A 14563-nucleotide genomic window follows, 5' to 3' on the forward strand; every position below is an offset into this window, starting at 1 on the left:
ACTCCATTATTAATTTGGCCGCGGATCTCTCTCTGCTACATTCCCGATACGACACAGACTGAGGAGTCGCAATTAAGGTCCGTGGTACATTAAATGTTGTTCTCTGTCCACGGTATATCTGTCCACAAGCAGTTTAATGACATCTTCAATCTTATTCGTTTATGAAAATGTCATCCAGAGACGAGACGCCGATTTATTTATTGATGTTCTTCTCAGTAGGGTCCTGGGGGGGGGGCTATTACCATTAGGTTAAAGCACATTGGACCAGTGTCATATCAGTCTTCCTTCCAAACTTTGGGGAACTCTGGGAACTATTTGCCGCCAGGCTCTTTAGGAGGTAGAGAATTATCCCCAGGACACTTCTGTAGACATCATTTGGGAGAGTAATGTGATCATCGTATGAGTAAGGCTTGATTTTTATTTATCCTGTTATTAGCTTCCCTGAAGTCGCTACATAACTCTTGCTCTTGTCCTCCTCGAACATCTTACTGGTGCTGTAAGTAGCACTCAGCCTAGGGTTACACCACACTCAGCTAAGGTTTAGATTCGCCATTACATTTCTATTACTTTTGGACTCAATTTTGGATTAGGGTTGCACCTCTGTTCTAATAGCTAACTTCAATCAACTTGTGGACCTTTGAATTTTAAGGTCAACTAGGGCTGAAGCTCTGGCTATTGCTCAGGCTAATAACAGGGTAAATATATCATCTCTCAGCCCAACTCCAGAGGCACGCAAAAGACAGATTGTTTGAAACAGACTCGCTTCGCTGTATCATCACATTCTGAAACTATAAATCATCCGAATACTAATTTTGAAAGCACTTGTATCTGATAGATGTGCATAATTAAATACAAGCTCTCCTCTCTGGCTTGTGTGACTGTTTGATAACAGATTCTGTAGGCCCCTGTAAAAGCTCCAGGTTGGTATTTGGCCAGTTTATTTTATCTGACATTCTTACAAAACCATCATGTCATATAATAAATAAAAAAACTCTCAGATTTCGAATCCCACCAGAGCTTTTACTTCTACCCTTCAGAAACAACCCGAGAAACACTCGCACCTTTTTAATCATAGTAACAATCGGAAAAAAGCTGTGGGGGGGGGCAACGACTATTCGATTGCGCTGCTCTTTCCAGACAGTTGTTTCTGATGCGCAGGAAATAGACAATTAGTATTCATCCAGGTACCTTTCAGTTCAAAAGGGTGGTCTTACATTCTCAGCTGTAATATTGGATTCTTCTCTCTCCTGTTTACTTTCCCCGGCTCAGGATTGTGCAGTTTAGGAGTGCAGACCCCTGCGGCACACGGACACGCACTGCCCTCCCAGCCATTTTATTTTCCCTGTAGAAACATCAGCATTGTTTGGATGCGGACTTGATGAGCAAAATCCACAGCCAACAGGCAACTTGGTTTACAGCTTCGAGACAGATTCCCACGCCGATTGAGGAGATTCACAGGAAAGCCATGTTAATTACATACATTGCATCTCTTAAGGACCAGCGTAATACAGGCCTTTAGAAAATCACAGTATTAGCACAATCAACATAAAAGTCCCAGTAAACGGATAGCATACAGCTCTGTGTTCTTGTTCCTGCCACTGGAAGAAGATAAAAAAGTACAGAAGGATAATTCAGCGTGGATCTGACCAGGAGAAGGAAGGTACTGAACATGAAAGCGCTTTCCTACTTCAGTGCTTCTGGTATGGTGTCATCACAGCATCAGCCCTGGGAAGAGCAGAGTTTAAGATAACAAGCAGCAGCAGATCTGGGTTTTATCAGGAGCTCTGAGTGACATCTCGATCTGTAAAACATAAATAATCTGGGCAAATAAACAAATCAACCAAAACAAGTATGTTTCCATGTCTGTGACTCTGATTAACTGGATGAATTGAATCTTTAACAGACTGTGAATCATGTTATTGACTGTGCAGCTTGACTCCAAAGAATGTTAAGTGATTTATTATTATTATGATCGTCATCGTGGCAAATGACTTGGTTTAGCAATCCCTAACATGCACTTTTCAACATGTACACATTGCACAATAAAATAAAACAAATAAAATTAATCTCACATTGCAAACAATAAAATTAGGGTTAAAAGAAGATTAGAGAGGTCTATAGATGTCAAGTAACGCTGTTAGAAGATGGTAACCCATTGTGCGGTTCAAATTCATGTTCCTGAATTATTGACATTTGATAATCATTAATAATGACTTCATGAATTATGTAATTGAGAGCTGCAGGTGCAACCGGAGAGCAGAAGACACTGCTGCCGTGCAGGAGTTTGAAATGGCGGCTCTAGACCAAAAACCCACTGGCCCAATGAGGTGTAGCCCAGCAGGGATCCCTCAGTAACTTGGAGAGCTTGAACACAAGTGCTCAGTTACCGTCATTATACAATTATCGCCAGTGAGCTACAGCAATGAGAAACCTATTAAAAGGATGTTACGTTGATGTAAATGCGAAGGAGACAAAAAAACGACCACAATATCAAGTGCAAGGACTAATTTGAGTCCATTAGGGAGCATTGGTGAGTCACTAATGATGATGGAAGAGAAACACGGACGAACCGCTCTCTCAAATACCATTATTTCGTTGCCGTCGTTGTTTTTTTTTACTTGGACATATCTGTTGTATGATTTTATGTTGTTGTTATCGTGTTTCCCTAGATGCTGGAAAATGAGAATGAACCAATCTGCCAAAAAAGGAAGAGGGGAATGGAATTGAAGGAATAACTTATTTCAGGGAAGTTGTAATGCATGTTACTAGTGAACTAAATTCTTACACCCAGCAGTTTTGTGTTATAAAACCAGTTTCTCTTCTGTGAAACCTCTGTGCTGTAACTAACTATTCATTTGCCATTTGGTATAGAAACAAGACTCTCATTTCTTTAAAGGAAAAAGACATTTCCAACCCAAAGTCTGTAAAAGAATATGTTGCTCTTTTGTCCTTTGTCAACAGAGACGAAATCCCATTTTAACGGGGTTACTACAATAGCGAACAACTGAGAAATAAGTTGCCATGTTTTCCATAAGCTCTAATACAAGTCGCACAGGAACCTCGTTAGCATTTCGAACGCAGTCTTGTGCCCAGTGCCCAAGTCCTGCAGTCGCTCAGGTCTGGTACGGCAGCCCATGTATTCCAGTCATGTCGGCATTAACAGTAAACCTCACAGGCAGAACCGCTCAAATGTGCTGGATTTGGAGATAACAATCCTCGCCTGGCTTCTAGGATTAGCGCGGCCGCAGAGGCGCTCGCTGTTGTTGTTGCTGCTTTCACAACAAATCCCTGCTCTCCCCAGCTGTGCTCTCTTATTGTAATCAAACACTTAATTTTATTATTTTGTTGGTGTTCTTTCAGAAAGCAATAAATCGCCAAAGCACTAGCTAATTAGCAGAATCATTATGAGCTCGGGCCAATTAGTTTTAGGGTTATTCCAACAACATAGCCCTGTGCGCGGCGGTGGCGAAGTGCTGACATCGCTGTTTTTTGCGCACGGGCAACAACTGCTGCTTTTCTGTTGTCGCCAAGATGGGTAAAGAAACATAATAATAATTTCATTACTGATAAGTGCTCGCCTCTCTGTTACCTTCAATAATTGAGTAAGGCAGTATATTACAGTGCTTTAATAAATAGGAAGGAAGGGGGCCAGAGTATTACAGCAGAGCAAATTGCTTTTGGCGTCCACATCTGCCCCTTCTCTTCATCCTCTTCACTGTCTTTTTACAGCCTAATTACAGAGATTTCCAGGAAATTGCCGTCCAGCGGTGACTCCGTGACCTTCCTAGTACCATCAGCTTCACGTCCCGCTCTCCAATCACTCACTGCTGTCCTGCTTTCTCCTTCCCCCGCCTCCCCCATCCCCCGCCGGCCACCAGATAATTGCTGGAGGCAACAATTTGAATCCCTGTCAGTGCTCCGATTCATTAAATATTATCGTTATCCCTGCTGCTTGATCAAAGGAGAAGGGGTGAGGGGAGGAGGGGATTCCGACCATTTAGCCGAGAGACACACAAATAAAAAAATCTAAGACTCTTGAATCTGTGGCCCGGCTGTGTTGTCTTTGCATGTATATCATTAGCGCTGTGTCCGCGTTTAAGACGCGTAAGTCCTGTCTCTTTTCATGACTGTCAAAGAGCAGAGACGCACCAGTTGAGAACGGCTGAATGTGTCAATTTGGACAACACTGTAGAATGTTATGATCAAAGATAATCAGCCATGGATTACACAAGGAGAAGCTTGTTGTTGTTGCTTGTAATGTCCTTATGGGTAGAATCGTTCGTTTTTTTGTTGGTGTGGTTGGGGAGGGTTTTTTGGTCATCACATTGCTGGAAACCAACGCCTCTCTAACACTTTGCATAAGGGGTCAGATACGCAGGGTTATTTTGCGAATGCCTGTGATCTGGGCATTAGAAGTGAACTGGGGAGTCAGTGACGGTGCCTCCCAGCCTCCTCCCAGTCCTGCACATCGCCTCTGCGTCTCCAAGGAAAGGGGGTTGTTGGGGGACAAAGTCATTTCACCCTTTCTTTAAGTCAGTGAAACATTTAATGGGAAACAAAATGCTATTCCTATTACTGGCTGGATGATACAAATCTGTATAATAGGAAAGCACGAGAAAAAAAGCATCAGAAATTGTTGGTTTCAAGGCCGAAGCCAGTCCAGTGTACGAAGCTCGGAAAAGGGTGTAAAATCATATGCTTGAGCTGCACAGTCTCCCAGAAAAGAAAATAATAAGCAGTAAAGAAAGTTTGCACATGGATCGTTCTAGTAGAGAGGTTTATTTAATTGCGTTTTGGTTTCTGTTTTCCTTCATAAAGCAGTGTTTTGTTTATACAGGTGTGGAAACAATCAAGGTGCCGGCTTTCGGAGATGACAGCTCGTGCCTTAGTGTGACACCCAACGTGTTTAATGTAAAAGCGAATCCTTTCCATAATGGGACTCTGCAGGTGGATTACTGAATAAACACCTTTGAACGAATCTCTTTACAAATCACTAAAATAAACCGAACACTTCACAAAGAGAAATGACATCCTTTCTCGAGATCTTTCTGTTCACTGTGTCAGCAATCTGATAGCTGTTAACAAAACCAACCACACAAACAAAAAACAGCTGTGTAAAGGGTTCCTAAATCAGCAGTAACCCGGTGTCTTCCTTGGTATAATTGGTGTCTTCACACATTTTGTGTTGACAGCAGAGCAAGGCAGTGTTGCAGCTCGTGATGTGTTACTGGTACAGGTGCGTAAACCCCGCACAGGTGCCAGCGATTCCACTCTGTCGAGCTCATTGGTTTACATCCTCGTACGGGAGACGGGGGGCAGAGGGTCTTAACCCGCCACGGCGAGACACACAAAGGGCATCGACTCTGGTCAGACTGTCCCACCGTGTTGTCAGCAGGAGATGGACAGGCCACACCCATGCATTTAAACGCTACACGTCTGTTGTTTGGCTTTTTAGAAATCGTGAACAGATAGGGTTAGGGTTTCTATGAGTTCAAACATTTGGAGCCACAGTGAATTTGCATATGGATTCGGTTGGGAAAGAGGTTAAATTGTGATGCAATCAATGAATAGGAATACATTTAGATTGTCTTTGTTGTTTGCTTTTGTTTCGTTTTTTGGATCGGTTTGCATTGTTTTTTCATGTGCTAAACTACCTTCTAAAGGGATGAGCGCTTAATTAAATACAGCTATACAATTGTTCATGTTGGCCTAAGTGGCAGTCGGTTATTTTAGTGGCTACAGATTTGTAGAAAAATCTAAATCTAAAAATCCATACGTTTCAAATCAAGTCGCAATTTTTTCTAACAAATAGTCCTGTGTGCTTTCAGTAAGGTGAAAATGAAACAATCCAGGTTTTCTTAACAATGTATTTGGTTTCATTTTATTTGTGCTAAGTTTGCCCAGAATTCATTAGTGGTGAATGGATATGGTTTTACCACTACAAAACACTTTGAAACCTAGGCAGTAGAGGACTTAGTCAGCCATCAGCACATTTTTATATTATGGCAATTATTACCCTGCAATAATGTTCTTCCTTGATTTTTGGTGATTGCATTTTAGGATGCCATTTCGGCTAATCTCTGCTGCTGAAAGGGAAATTAAGTAGGAAATATTTGATAAGAAATACAGATTCCTTTTTCCAGGATAAACCTCTTGTATTGTAGATGAATGCAAGTAGTTTTTCTTGAGACTGAGCTGTTTTTTTGCTTGTTTGTTTTTTCAATTTTTCTTTCAGGTCTCCAGTCATGGCGGGGGGGCTCTTTGCAGTGAATCGGCAGTGGTTCTGGGAGCTGGGGGGCTATGATCCAGGCCTGGAAATATGGGGAGGAGAGCAGTACGAGATTTCATTCAAGGTAAGCCGATCACAGCCTGGCTTTCGATAACTACACCACCTGAGAGCTCTATTAGGAACCAAAACCAGAAAGCACTGCAGTCCTCTTGGCTTTGAGACGCAACCTGAAGCACAGCATACAGATACTTGCTGTAGGTTTCCTTAGATGCATGCTAAGAAGGTTATCCTATACACGTTCTACATGGCTCATGACCAATAATATAGGCCATCCAACAAGATTGTTTTTTAAAGTCCCGTTAGAGGACATGTGTCTTAAAGAGCTTGTTCTGAAAAAGACAGGAAATTCAAAAATGGTGAGAAACGTATTCATTCACTTGTCCTCTAGTTGCCTGCCCCCATTTACACCTCACCCTGTCTTTTGACCCAGACGTCTCGATAATCGGAGATCACTTAACCGTTGCTCCAGCTTAACTGGGACAGGAGGAGTGGCAGTGGCAAATGGTGGCCCGATCCAGTGTAATCAAATCCCAGTGTTCAGTATGGCGACTGTCTCAGAGGGTCGAATTCAGTAATCAAATGGATTGGAGGAAAGTCTTACTTACTTCAGTCAAAAGTGTCAGACTGGTCAGTGCACCTCCACTGCACAGAAAGTCCAGGCTATACAATTGTTTATACAAACACACTGCAATTATTTGGGCCCAGGACTGGTGTTTATTTTGATTATTTAATTTAATTTAATTCCTTTTGACCTCTACTTCCAAACCTTACATTCCACAATCTGTACAAACCACAGGCCCAGTCCTCTGTCCTGAGTGCTTTCCAGGACACGTTTTAGCAAACAGCAGCAGATCTGTGTTTCCTCCTGGGTATCGTTAGCTAAGATCAGCTTCTATAGTACATTGCCTTTATTTATCAGTTTCACTCAGTATCTCACTGGAGTTTCAGGTCTTAAAATGTATAGTGGCTCCCACAAGTAATTAAACGTCTTGTTAAATATTTAGGCTTTTTAGCTCATATATTAAACAGTGTTGCATGGAACTGTTTACCGCAGTAATTAGCTTTTTTGCTCATTTGGAAAGTAATATCAGATATAACAATTAAGCGATGTAATTGCAAAACAAACAATGAGGATCATTTAGAAATACACCTGGGGAAATAGTCAGTGGCTTCTTGTGACTGAAAACAACAGGCTACTCTGTGTTTGTTTCTCACCAAAACCACTAAGGCTGCAAATTTACTCCAAAAGTGTGTAAAAACAATAAACTTTATAGTAATTATCATCATCATCAAAGCAGTGAATGAATCTTTCAACACTTTCAATTCTGGCAGACCTAAACAAATATGTATAGCCTCCAATCCGTTTTGCTAAATAGGAATTGTATTGTAACGACCCACAAAATAAAGTAACAGAGACTTACGTACCGTTTGTGAATACACGGTTTATTCTTTGCACTTGTAAATAACACAGACTACTGTTGGCAGTAGTCTACGCCCGGACAGCAAGTAGGAACAGCAAACACACTCTTCTTTGAGAAAAGAAGCAAACAGGTCTCCACACCGCATCAAACCCGCACACCTCTCAGTTCCCAGTTCTGGATCGCTCTGCCCTTCCCAGCAACACACCCGTATTTATCACCTCCTTTTACAGCCCGCCCTGTCCCCCCCAGCACCAACCAACCGTAAGCAAGCATTGCCAGCACAACACCGTATGCGCAGCCACCATTGGCAGGTGCCCGAAGGACAGACAGGCAGCTCTTTTGCGCCCAGAGGGGTCATAACCTGCACAGACAGAACAAAGCATGCGCAACAGAACTATATACACTGACTCTCCTGCACTCCTACAGCACTACCCCCTCACAGTACAGTTTGCAGGGTCACTACAGTATTAATGACCACGATGACAAACACAAACCGTTCTGCTCAGGTGCTCGGGCCTAATCCACCCAGCTTCTTAATTTGGAGGCGGTTCTGTTCATGGATTTTTGTTAACATCTGCTATTGGGAAGTTTTAATACGAGGCATGAGGGGTTAATGTTCTCTCACCGATTTAAGCTGCCAGGTCCTCTTAGAGGAGAACCGACCAAAACCCCAAACTAAATCATTTTGAAATGAAAATCGACGTCTTGTGCAATTTTGTGTTTGCTAATAGCTGCACAGAAATGTGGAAAATTAACCTCTAAATAATTGACAACCCTCCAAACAGTTTGTACTTTAAATGCCGAGTGCTGACAAGTGTGCAGAGCAGAGGAGAATTGAGATGTTAACATTTTTTCAAGCTTTTTAATATATATCTGTAAACATATTTATATTTCTCTTTGAAAAAACAATTCCCTCAACACGCATTTTAGAGCTATGTAGTCTCATGTATAAAGCTTAGCATGGATATCTAGTAGTGTTAGCCACAGCTGCACACGTTTGACCATTGCGTTGTCTGACGTTTTTTGGGTTTTGTTTTTTTTGGTTTGTTTTTCACAAATATGTTTGAAGCCTTAGACAATAAGTCAAACTGAATGTGACACGCTGCCATCCCTGTTGTTTCATTATCCAATTTTCTTTTGGCCCATCTTTATGAGGTCAGCAATTGGACCCTTCTTTGCCTGGAATCCTTGGTAACGACACCGAGTTCAGGAGTGGAGATGCCGGGTCTCTTTTCGGTTTCTTTTTTTCCTTGTGACAGATTCTTCCGAGACAGTTTGTGTCGCACAAGGTCTTATTTTAGTCATTTCTGTCATTCATCTCATTACAATATGCTGACCCGAAGTTCACCGTCCTTCCTTTTAAGTGTAAAGAAGAAGAAAAAAGAAGGTGCTTTTAGTCTGCTATTCCTTGATGGCTTCTTTTAGAGGAAATCAGTTCAAACGCTGTTCTTTCAGCAGTTTCACCTCCCTCCCCGGGATTCGCCATACGTGATTTGTCTTTTTTTAGTCCTTTCTGTAAAAAAGGCTGAATATATTGTTGCTTATGCTAGAGATGCAACCGAGAAAAGGAAAGATGCAGAACTCAACCATAGTGCTGAGCAGGGAATGCTTTTCGTAAGATGGTTAAAATCAGGATTTAATGTAACAACAAAATGCATTTTTGGAAATATATCTCCCCCAGCTGTCAGACTCTCACTTGAGCTTATTGTATAAGCAGAGTAATAAAGTGACATGCCTGTTTTTTTTGTTTGTTTTTTGTGGCCCTGATTAACCTTTCCATATTCATATATTTAAATATGCAGCAGCCCACGTCGACAAAGATGCGTCGCTGTGATGTATTGAGTTGCTAGTTCTGAGGACAAAGACACCAAGAACGTCTCTGAAAGAATCAGTAATAAGTGAGCTTGACCCTTCGCTGAAGCTGTCACGAGATTGCCTTGAAATGTTTGACACGCAAGGGATCCGGACGACGAGAGGAGCAAGAGGAAGGGCTGGGCGTGTGAGGGGAGACACGCTCCCATCTGTCACTGCGGTGCGATCGCCAGCACGTCCCACATCTCCTCGTCTGCGGCTCGGGCGGCGTGTCAGCGCATATCAACAGTTTCGCTTGATTTAAATCCCGAAAGTCTCTTGAGTGCTTTAACAAAGCAGTATTACAACAGGAGCACATCAAAGATGGCGGTTTAGCAAGTTTGTAGGAGATTCTGGAGAATAGCTTAAAAGGATGAGAGAGAGGGGAGTGGGGGGGAGAAAGTTTGAAAACGCAGACGGACTCTGTTCCTTTTACTCATCATTAGATATTTTCTTTAAAAGTAAGCTGCATTGCAAGACCACCAGTGTCTTTAAGATGAGCACTTGGAACTAGGGTATGCATTCACAATCTGCCCGTCAAGCTGAGATTAAACGCCAGCGTCTAGACTGTGTGACTTCCTGTCTTCCTGTCTGCCCGCCGTCAGAAATGACAATATCGCACTCTGCAGTTGTGGCCCCTTGCTGTTCTCCCACAGTGAGCTGGAGACGGCCTCGTTGCAGGTGCTTTCATGTACACTTTCAAGAGGACAAGATTGGTGCCATCGAGGGGTAGAAGAGTTAGACCAAAAACACACCCAACACAAGGCGATTTGTATTTTTCATTTTTTAAGTTTGCAAAACAGACATTAAAACATCTCAGATTCTGTCAGGAAAAACGACTGCCACCCCTAAACCCGGGAATCATGCCACAACACACGTGAAACAAACTCTCACAACACTAAACGTGTGAAAAGGTGTGTATGGAGTCTCTTGTATGTTTCATGTCTTTCGCAGGTGTGGATGTGTGGGGGCAGCATGTACGACGTCCCCTGCTCCAGAGTCGGACACATCTACAGGAAGTACGTCCCTTACAAAGTCCCTTCTGGAACCAGCTTAGCACGAGTAAGTGGGCTACGAGGGCAGGATCGATACATTAATTTAAAAGGTTTGTAGGCTAATGTTATTCAGTTTAAAGGCAATTTTAAAAGCCTGCTCTCTCTGAAAGAGTCCCGGGGCTATGGAGCCAGACAGTCACTCTAATTGGGAGTAAGAAATTGCTTTGTATGAAGAGCGGTGAGTGGGGTTGAGAGCGCTGGCAGGAAATTAGCAGTAGGCGCTTGTACGCATCGCCCAGCAGTGTGTTTGACTTTACTTTTTCATTGATATCAGTGTGACATTAAAGATGCTTTTAGAAACAGTTCAGTTATTGTTTGAACCCATGCTTACGAACAGTCATTGCATAATAATTTATAACACCAAATTAAACTAGGAACAAAAAATAAAAGTAACATATAACTGTTTTAAGAAAGAAACTTGACATGAGAACACAGCTCTGACCCTGTACCGAGTGCTGGGTTTTACAACTCATTTAGACGAGCTGTTACGACGGCCATCTGTCTGGGCTTGATCCAGTGTAGCCCATAAAGAATTAATGATGCTTATTATAGGAGTGTTTGATACAATTTTATTACCACCTGTGTCTGTGCATCGCTAATTGGTGACCTGTTAAGAGTCGCTTAGACAGGTTTAAGAGAGCAACAGTTCAGTTGGAAAGTTTTCTGTGTCTTTGGCCACAACGTACTTGAAATAGAGAACTTCCGAAAGCAGGAGGCATCGGGCTGAAATACAAAGTGAGGTGCAGCAGAATAATGATGCAGTCAATCAAAGAAAGTTTGTGTTTAGTTACCAGACGATTCAGGCACTGGGAGATCCCGCTGTCAGCTTTCTCTGAACCTCAATGGAGTTATAATTCTGACAGTATCTGGCACAGGAACAGGAAGCTGTGTCAGGTCTGAGTGAAAATAAAGACACTGTTTTGTTTTCATAAAAGCTGAAGATGAGAAATACCGATCCTCAGGACAAGGGGGAAATCCCCACAGGGCTCCAAAAATCAATAGCGGATCTAATCTGTGAGAAGTCAAGTAGCAGGACAACAAAAATAAAGTTAATTACACATCTCATGTCCAAAGTGAGGTTTAGAGGGTAATACTTGATGTAATATGTAATAATAGGTAATTCGACATGAAGTAAGAGTTAGGCCTAGTTAGAGCTCATCTGGATACTGTGGACAGTTCTGGGCTCCACACTTCAAGAAAGATATCGCTGCTCTAGAGGCAGTTCAGAGGAGAACAACCAGACTTATTCCAGGTCTGAAGGGAATGTCCTACTGAGAGACTGAGGAACTGAACCTTTTCACCCTGGAACAGAGGAGACTACGTGGGGACTTGATCCAAGTCTTCAAAATCATGAAAGGCATTGACCACATCAAACCAGAGGAGCTTTTCCAGATCAGCAGGGACACACGCACCAGGGGACACAAATGGAAATTGGGCTTCAAGGCATTCAAGACAGGAAACAGGAGACACTTCTTCACACAGAGAGGCGTCACAATCTGAACAAACTCCCCAGCGATGTGGCTGAAGAGACAATTTGGGAACATTCAAAAACAGATTGGATAGGATCCTTGATCACTTAGTTATTAATTGACACCATTGTCAATTGGGGTGAATGGGCTCCTCTCGATTGGACACTTCTTATGTTCTTAGGTAACATTTTAATCCGTATTTCTGTACATCACACTGAATGATATGAAGAAAGCGTAAACCCGTGACCTATTCCACAGATATCTTATTCATCTTGAAATCAGTATATTGTGAACCGCTGATGTGATTTTCTTTTGTTTCACTCTGTGATGGTGGTCAGAATCTGAAGCGGGTGGCAGAGACGTGGATGGACGAATTCACAGAGTACATTTACCAGAGGCGGCCGGAGTACCGACACCTCTCCACCGGAGACCTGACGGCGCAGAAGGAGCTGCGCAAACACCTCAAGTGCAAGGACTTCAAGTGGTACATGGCTGCGGTGGCCTGGGACATCCCCAGATATTACCCCCCGGTGGAGCCCCTGCCAGCAGCCTGGGGAGAGGTAAGAAATCTCCTGCCAGGATTCACATGAACAGATATTTATGTATATATTACACGTTCAGTAATGATATCTAGTTGTTAATCCTAATCCTCGCATACCTGTAATAAATAACGGACTGACTAATCTGTTAACTAACAACAAAATTATATTTAAATTAACATATTAACGTACTTAAAACCTGATCGCTAACTACTAGTATATGCCCCTTCAAATAAATCACGACAATTTCATGACCTGAATAACTACAGTTGGTGATAATCAGAGTTGTAATGACTCGAGTCCCAGTTTTAGGCTCAGAGATTAAAAAGTGAAATGCGGTTGATGTAAAAGGGATTTTCGTCCCCACACCTGTGCGTGTTTCTCTCCTGTCTGGGCAGAGACGCCTGTGTCCCTTCCTCACTCATGCGTGGATTATTATAATGAGCCTGTGTACCGAAGCGTGGAGCGGCGAAAGCCTTAATGTGTTTAAGATTGAATTTCGGTTTACTTCAATACGCTAATACAGGATTACATTGTTGTATCATTTTGCCATTATGGAAAAGGAAATAAAAAGGTGGGCTCTTTGGCAGCAAGGTTCAAGGCTGCCTCTTAGTGGAAATGGAATTTAAAATACAGCCGTGCCAATCTGCCCCCCTGCGCCCTGGTGCTGAAAAGCTGTGAAGCAGAGTCTTTCTGCCTTAATAACCTTCCCTTGAAAGGCGCTATTAAAGATTAACCCATCTGCCGCTTCTGTAAACTCACGCTGTTGTTGTGCATTGCAGCCTATAAAAAATAAACATTTTCAGCTTTAAAAACAGATCAGTTGTACACACACAGTCCTCAGCTGAAGTGCGAATGACTGATGACTTCATTTTTATTCAGCGGGCATTTGCTTTTGTTTAGTTCCCTCCCTCCCCCCTCTGTCATTGTCAAGAACCATCTGTGCTTCCAGCAGGTTTAATGACACCTCTGTAAATAAAGGTTATCGGTCACTGGCACCGAAATGCGGATATCCCTCGTCAAACTGTTGTGTGCGGTGCACCAGAGTTAAAGATCAGACATCCAGGGGGAAAGAGCAAAATCGTTAGTTTTTATTACTTCTTTCCTCTCATTTAGATTTAGCCTGGCTGCCTGTTTAGGATCATAATCTGCTTTCATAATACTGCTTATCAACAATTTTGTGTTCATAATTTAGTGCCCATCCGAGATTATTTATCATCGCGAAATATTGCATTTTAAGAAATGTGGAGTAACGGTTATGGACGGGATTAGTGCCGGACTTTCTGCCAATCTTCTTCATTTTTCGTCTTCCTCTCTCTGCCTCTCAGTCACTTTTGTTTGCATAGCTACCATTTTTTCTGTGTCGGTCGATGCACTGCCAGCATGCATTCACGTTTCTCGCAGTTCCCCTCACACACACCCATCATTTCTACCAATCAATCTCTTTCAATCTATCAAACCATACTAGTCAAAATAATGCGAACACAAGTTTTTTTTCTCTGACACTGATATCGCCTTAAATTCTGTCTTCTGACGAATGTGGAATTCCACCCATCGACAGGAACAATAATTCCAAGAGACCTGTCTGTTTCCCATATAACACCCAGGTCGCTCTGCACTGGTATAAAATCCCACAATCCCATTAGCCCCCAGTCAGGCAGTTGCTGCATATCAAGTCTGACAGTCTTAACTAAGAAAATCGGCAGCTGAAGGAGATGGAAAGTAAAAACTGAGTGGGAAGATTTATGGCCTGGTAAATACCGCTCTCCCTGGCAACTGCTACTCATTTTACTTTCAAGCTGACAGCTTCATATCCTGACTTGCTCAATCTCAGCCCCTCACCCTGTCACTTCCATTGATATATTAAACAATAAAAGGCCCTCATAAGGTATTCAGCACCATTTTCGAGGCACTTGAAATTGGTGTCTTGCTGCATTTC

The 14563-nt window shown here is 42.5% G+C and overlaps 1 protein-coding gene across 1 annotated transcript in view; it reads left to right on the forward strand.

Moving 5' to 3' along the window:
• The window catches only part of galntl6 (polypeptide N-acetylgalactosaminyltransferase like 6), a 257597-nt gene that overhangs the window by 235798 nt on the left and 7236 nt on the right, over positions 1 to 14563 (forward strand). The window contains exons 8-10 of the mRNA XM_066718126.1: positions 6236 to 6353; positions 10516 to 10623; positions 12424 to 12645. Of these exons, the coding sequence (XP_066574223.1) occupies positions 6236 to 6353; positions 10516 to 10623; positions 12424 to 12645 (448 nt within the window). The remainder of the gene's footprint in view (positions 1 to 6235; positions 6354 to 10515; positions 10624 to 12423; positions 12646 to 14563) is intronic.

Source organism: Amia ocellicauda, chromosome 12, assembly GCF_036373705.1.
Source record: "Amia ocellicauda isolate fAmiCal2 chromosome 12, fAmiCal2.hap1, whole genome shotgun sequence".
In the NCBI taxonomy this organism is placed as follows: Eukaryota; Metazoa; Chordata; class Actinopteri; order Amiiformes; family Amiidae; genus Amia; species Amia ocellicauda.